General features: G+C 30.5%; 1 protein-coding gene across 1 annotated transcript; it reads left to right on the top strand.

Moving 5' to 3' along the window:
- The first annotated feature begins 3,854 nt into the window (after positions 1 to 3,854).
- LOC136040058 (E3 ubiquitin-protein ligase wwp-1-like) lies at positions 3,855 to 5,096 on the top strand. Its single transcript, XM_065724123.1, has one exon. The coding sequence runs from the start codon at positions 3,855 to 3,857 to the stop codon at positions 5,094 to 5,096; it is 1,242 nt and encodes a 413-aa protein (XP_065580195.1).
- Positions 5,097 to 6,061: the final 965 nt, after the last annotated feature.

Below are 6,061 nucleotides of genomic sequence, written 5' to 3'. Positions count from 1 at the left end.
TTTATTTAGATTTTTAGATTTTTTAGTTTTTTTATTAGTTTTTAGTTTTTTTGTAGTTTTTACCATTTTTTTAGTTTTTTTAGTTTTTTAGCTTTTTTAGTTTTTTTATTAGTTTTTAGTTTTTTTTTAGTTTTTGCCTTTTTTTAGTTTTTTCAGTTTTTTTTAGTTTTTAGTTTTTGACCTTTTTTTAGTTTTTTTTAGTTTTTTAGTTTTTTTTTAGTTTTTTAGCTTTTTTAGTTTTTTTTCTTTTTAGTTTTTTTTGTGTTTTTACCTTTTTTAGTTTTTTTTCTTCTTTTGTATTAGTGTGAAATAATTCAGACGTCATATGCGGACAAACACGACGTCACTCGACAGACAGACAGACAGACATAACCCACAAACAACTTATTTTTATATATATTTATTCATATTTTTTTAGTTTTCTTTTTCTCTTTTATTTTTCAGTTTTTTCCTTTTTTTTAGTTTTTTTCTTTTTTAGTTTTTAGTTTTTTTTAGTTTTTTACCTTTTTTTAGTTTTTTTTAGTTTTTTTAGTTTTTTAGCTTTTTTAGTTTTTTTATTAGTTTTTATTTTTTTTGTAGTTTTTGCCTTTTTTTATTTTTTTCAGTTTTTTTTTAGTTATTAGATTTTTACCTTTTTTTAGTTTTTTTTAGTTTTTTAGCTTTTTTAGTTTTTTTTTCTTTTTAGTTTTTTTTGTAGTTTTTACCTTTTTTAGTTTTTTTCTTCTTTTGTATTAGTGTGAAATAATTCAGACGTCATATGCGAACAAACATGACGTCACCTGATCCACAGATCCACACACAGACAACTTATTTTTATATATATAGATATATATATATATATATATATATATATATATATATATATATATATATATATATATATATATATATATATATATATATATATATATATTTTAAACTACGTAAAACATACAAATACACAACATTCTTTGCTGTCCCATTGTCTGTCAATATAAATAGATTGTCAGGTTTACCAACTCTTGAACATGCAACATAATAATTGTCCATGGGAAAACAATCCGTATTCAGATCTATACCGCATTTTTCTAACGATTGCCCTTGAGCTTTGTTGACGGTGATTGCTAATCAAACATTCCCTGTGTCCCCGTCGTCATTTTTATATCCCCATGTGCCCCTGGCGTCCCCGTTGTAGTTATATCCCTTTGTCCTGGCCGTCATTTATATTCCCTGTGTCCCTGTCGTCATTTGTGTCCCGGTATCCCGGTCTGTAATTTCTCTTTGAGTGTCCCGGTCGTCATTTATATTCCCTGTGTCCCGGTCGTCATTTGTGTCCCGGTGTCCTGGTCTGTAGTGTCATCTTATAATGACGTCATATACAAAGCCTTATATACTTATAATGACGTCAAATGCAAACCCATAAACAAACAAACATGCATATATACAACTTATTTTTATACATATAGATACATTTTCTTCTTTAGTTTTTTTTCTTTTTTAGTTTTTTCTTTTTTTTAGTTTCTTCTTTTTATTGATTTGTTTTCTTCAATTTGTCAATGTTCATTCTAACATTGACACTTGGAAAAATCTTTACGTGCCAAGCATGCTAAAGCTCCAACAATTTATATTACACCTCAATAATGGGGTATCTGTTTTAAGGTTTTCAAATTACTTTAATCTATTGTCAAAATATATCGAAATATTTGTGCAATTCCCAGTTTTTTTAGTTTTTTTCTTTTCTTTAGTTTTTTAGCTTTTTTAAGTTTTTTTTCTTTTTAGTTTTTTATCTTTTTTATTTTTTTACGTTTTTTCTTTTTAGGTTTTTTCTTTTTTTAATTTTTTTTATTTTTTATTTTTTTTTAGTTTTTTCTTTTTAGTTTTTTTTTTAGTTTTTTACCATTTTTAAGACAACACAATTTCAATTGCATCTAAAAAACACCAACGTTTTTCTGTCTTGTCCTGCCAACGGACACCAACCGTTCTTCACCAAACACCGCTCTTAAGTCTGCACATTGTTTCTTGTGATTCTTTTGTCTTTCATCAGCTTAACGACAATTTTCCAAAATATCTTCAAAAAACTACTATGTTTATTTCTGATTCAGCTCCATATAGCCTTCGTTCTTCAAATAATATCTAAATTCCGCCTACCCCAACTATTCGATCAGATTTCAATCCCCTCATTACTTGTCAACAGGTCTGGAATTCACTACCTTCTTCAGTATAGAGATACCACTCGTTTTGGACTTTTAAAAGGATTCTTAAGGATCATTTAGTAAAGAATCAAATAGAATAGCACTTTTTTTTCTCTGAGTAGTTGATGTCCCCTGAGTGTTTGTTCATGGTGTATGGTTGTCTTCTCTGCACTTTGACTCCAGGTCTCAAATATGTTCTCTTTGTCATCTTATATGTTATTTGGCTATTGTTTTCTTTTTTTTTCTTTTGGTTTGTTGCTTATATTGTATTTTTTGTATCCCCCTTGTATCCCTGGCCATGGAACCTTTCAAGAGGAATGAGCGTATTGTATTCCTATTTTGAATTGTATTTTTTATTGTATTGTATTGAATAAACGTCTTCTTCTTCTTCACATAATGGATCGGTGAAGTTGCATAATAAAGAACGAACTCTGACCCAAATTAAAACAAGCAGTAGCTGCAACATAGTAAAAGATGAATACAACCAATAGAAACCAAATCATGGTTTCCAAAGTATTATCTGGTTTATGCCTGCTTTATATTAAAGGACGATCATCCAGGCTGCAGCGGCAGCTAGCAACCTAGTAAGAGACGATCACGTCCAATAGTAAAAATATAGCCATAGCTCCTAAAACTATAGTCAGATCAAAAAGGAAGAACAATTTTAGATTCGCCTTGTCCAATACCCCTGTATAGGTTACTAACTGTCCCTTGGTGTGAATAACAAGAAAAATATATTGGTTTGAAAATCAAGAATCTGGGTTGCAGCGGTAGCTAACAACCTAGTAAGAGACGACCAGGTCCCTTAATAAAGACTAAAATAGCCTATAATTCCTTAAATTAGAGTCAGATAAAAACAAGAAGTACTCTATTAGAACCGCCTTGCCCGAGATCCCTTTGCTTGAACAAGATGGAAATATATTGGCTTGAAAATCAAGAAAAGTGGCTGCATCCACGATTTTCTTCAAATACGGTATCTTTTTTCCTCCTCAGATAGCTAGGCACTGGAACCTCGTGTGGAGTTGTTTAATTGCTCATTTTAAAGGAAATTGATATGGTTAAAAAAAGCACTTTGCAATTAAAAAAATTGTTCTTAAAAAAATTTTGAACGAAGAACAGAATTTTTCGATAATATTTTAGTAGCTTATTTAATTACATCAAAAATTTGTTACATCTACGTGCTTTTGTATTTAACAAAAATTATTTCAAATAAATCAATATTTTTAAAAAAGAACTTCGTTTTCATATACTAAATAATAAATGTCGCCATAGTTTTATTAAAACCATATATGGTTCTATTTTCAAAAAATTGTATTTTTCGACAGCTCTGTAATAGAAAACGTTATTAACATCTTCCTAATGCAAAAATAAAAATAGATTTTTACTATTATAAAAAGCATGTAGACATAGTTCTGTAAAATTCAGCAATTGTTTTATTAAAACATCGGATTTGTCAAATAAAACCAGAATATTTTCTGAAAATTTTAAATAAATTTATTTTCTTAACTGCAAACTGCAAAAACATTTATGGTGTCGGAGCAAAAATTTTAATTTTTTAATTCAAACCTGAAAAATAGCTGAAAATTTAAAAATTAGTTTTGTTTGTTTGTCAGGTTCCAACTACTCGATGCGTTGGTATTTTAATTTTAGAAATATATTGTTCAAATAATATTAGTAATAAATATGCCACAAAGTAATATAAATGATGTAATTGTGGAACAAGTTTTTCGTTTTAGGAGCTCTTACGTATTAATACAGAACTTGTACAGAATACAGAACTTGAGGAACAAGTGTTCCGAAGCTCATACTATTGGCCTGTTTAAAATAAAAGTGTCAAGAAATATTCTTTATCTCCAATCAAAGCAAGAACTTTTGACGTTTGACCAATCAGAGAACTCAAAAACTTTAAATAAAAGATTGTACATTCAATATCAAGGAGAGCACGCTATTGACGAAGGGGGCCCTTTGAGTGAATGGTTCTTGGAATTTTCTAAAAAACTGTTTGACCCATCTACATTGTGTTTCCGGTACACTAATGCCGCCCGCCCAGGATTAATTGAAATAGATCCAACAACAGATCCAGATCCAACAAATCCAAACTCAGATCTAGATCAAAACGTCCAAAGTCATTACATCTGTGCTGGACGACTTTTAGCTCTTGCAATTTTCAATTCTAAGTTTGTTTACCCTCGATTCTCTGTTGCTTTTTACAAATTGCTCCTTGAACAATGGCTCCGAGAGGATGAATTGCTCCAAGAGGATGCTTCTGTAACCCATAAGGATGAATTGCTCCAAGAAGATGAAGAGGAAGTTAGTCTCAATGAGCTTAAGAAAATGGATCTGGATTTCATTAAGTCACTGATGTCAATGGAAATGGAAGATCTTGAGGAGCTTCATGCGCTTCAAAAACAAAATTCAAATACTATCAAGTCAATTAAGACCAAGAAAGGTCTGGTGTTGGAAATTGGCCAGTGGTGCCTTTATGACCGCTATAGAAAACAAATGAAAAAGATAAAAAAAGGTTTTGAAGATGTGTTTCCAATTTCTTGGCTGAACGGTCTTTCTGTTGAAGCATTAGAAGAGCTTATTTCTGGGATGTATATTTTTGAAATAAGTAAACTGAGAGCAAAAGCAGTTTATGAAGGTTATAACAAAAAATCCAAGCAAATTAAATGGTTTTGGATATATATGTCACAGCTAAAAACTGAGGACCTTGAGAAACTGTTGCAGTTTATATTTGGAACCTCAAAGTTTGGGTCTTGTTACCCTACTTTGCAGATAAACAAAGTTGAAATACCTGACACACTCCCTTCAGCACATACTTGCTTCCATATATTGAATTTGCCCAATTACAACAGCTTTGACGTGTTGAAAAGTAAGATGGATTTTGCCATTAAGGAAACGGTAGGATTTGGTTTTATATAGGAACAATTTAAGAGAAAAAACTATAGAACTAAGGTTCTAAGGTATCCCAAAAACTCACACGTTGAAAATGAATTGAAAAATTGATAACTTTAGAATCATTATCAAACTTCCCACTTTACTGATTAGAAAAGACAGATCATTTGAGAAAACATACCTAAAACTGTTTTTTCTTGAAATTGTGTGAACCTTGAAGATCACAAAAACAATCTAGAAAAAAAACAAACAGCTCAAGCCCTTTACAAACGAAATTTTTACACCCCCCCCCTGAAATTTTGTGAAATGTTTAAATTTTCCAATTTGGCAAAAGTAGGACATCTATTAAGAATCTAGATACATGTGTGAAGCCTTTTTAGGGGATTTGCAGCATTTAACTATCCGGTCAAGTCATTGCCCAATTATTAACCCATTTTCTGTTTAACTTTTTAACCTCATGAAGTAATTAGCAATTGTGCTGTTATTTTTTTTGTAAAGAGAGTTTGCTTTCCACAGCAAAATAGAATTATCCTTGATATTAGGGCGTTTATCCACCCTTTTCAGGATAAAGTATAGCTTTTAATGGATCAATTTTAGAAACTATCATTTTTCATTAAAATCTGCGTTTTTGAAATAGAAGAACTACGCCCCATAGCACTCAAATTGCACTGTTAACCCTAAAATTTCCCTTTCAGTAGGATATAATAGATTAACCACTGGTTCTAAATCGCTATGAACATAACCTGAGCCTAAAACGTACTTCTAAGGCTTCAGTCTTCTTCCCCTCAGCCACTACAATCTTCTGTTTCGAAGATTTTGCCCCCCCCCCGAAAAATATTTCTGCGTACGTGCCTACTTGAAAACTAGATAATAGTTCAACGAATATAAATTTTTAGCTATTGAAGTTATGATCACTTACAAGTGTCAGAGATAGTAAAAAAAAGTCATAATAGTTTTTTTTAAGTTATTTTTTTTTTAAGTTAAGCTTTTTA

This window comes from Artemia franciscana, chromosome 20 (genome assembly GCF_032884065.1).
Source record: "Artemia franciscana chromosome 20, ASM3288406v1, whole genome shotgun sequence".
NCBI lineage: Eukaryota > Metazoa > Arthropoda > Branchiopoda > Anostraca > Artemiidae > Artemia > Artemia franciscana.
Note: the sequence above shows the minus strand (reverse complement) of the source record. Positions and strands in the feature narration are given on the sequence as shown.

Excerpts from the sequence above, each read along its gene's own strand:
- LOC136040058 (XM_065724123.1), top strand. The coding sequence starts at position 3,855 with ATGCCACAAAGTAATATAAATGATGTAATTGTGGAACAAGTTTTTCGT.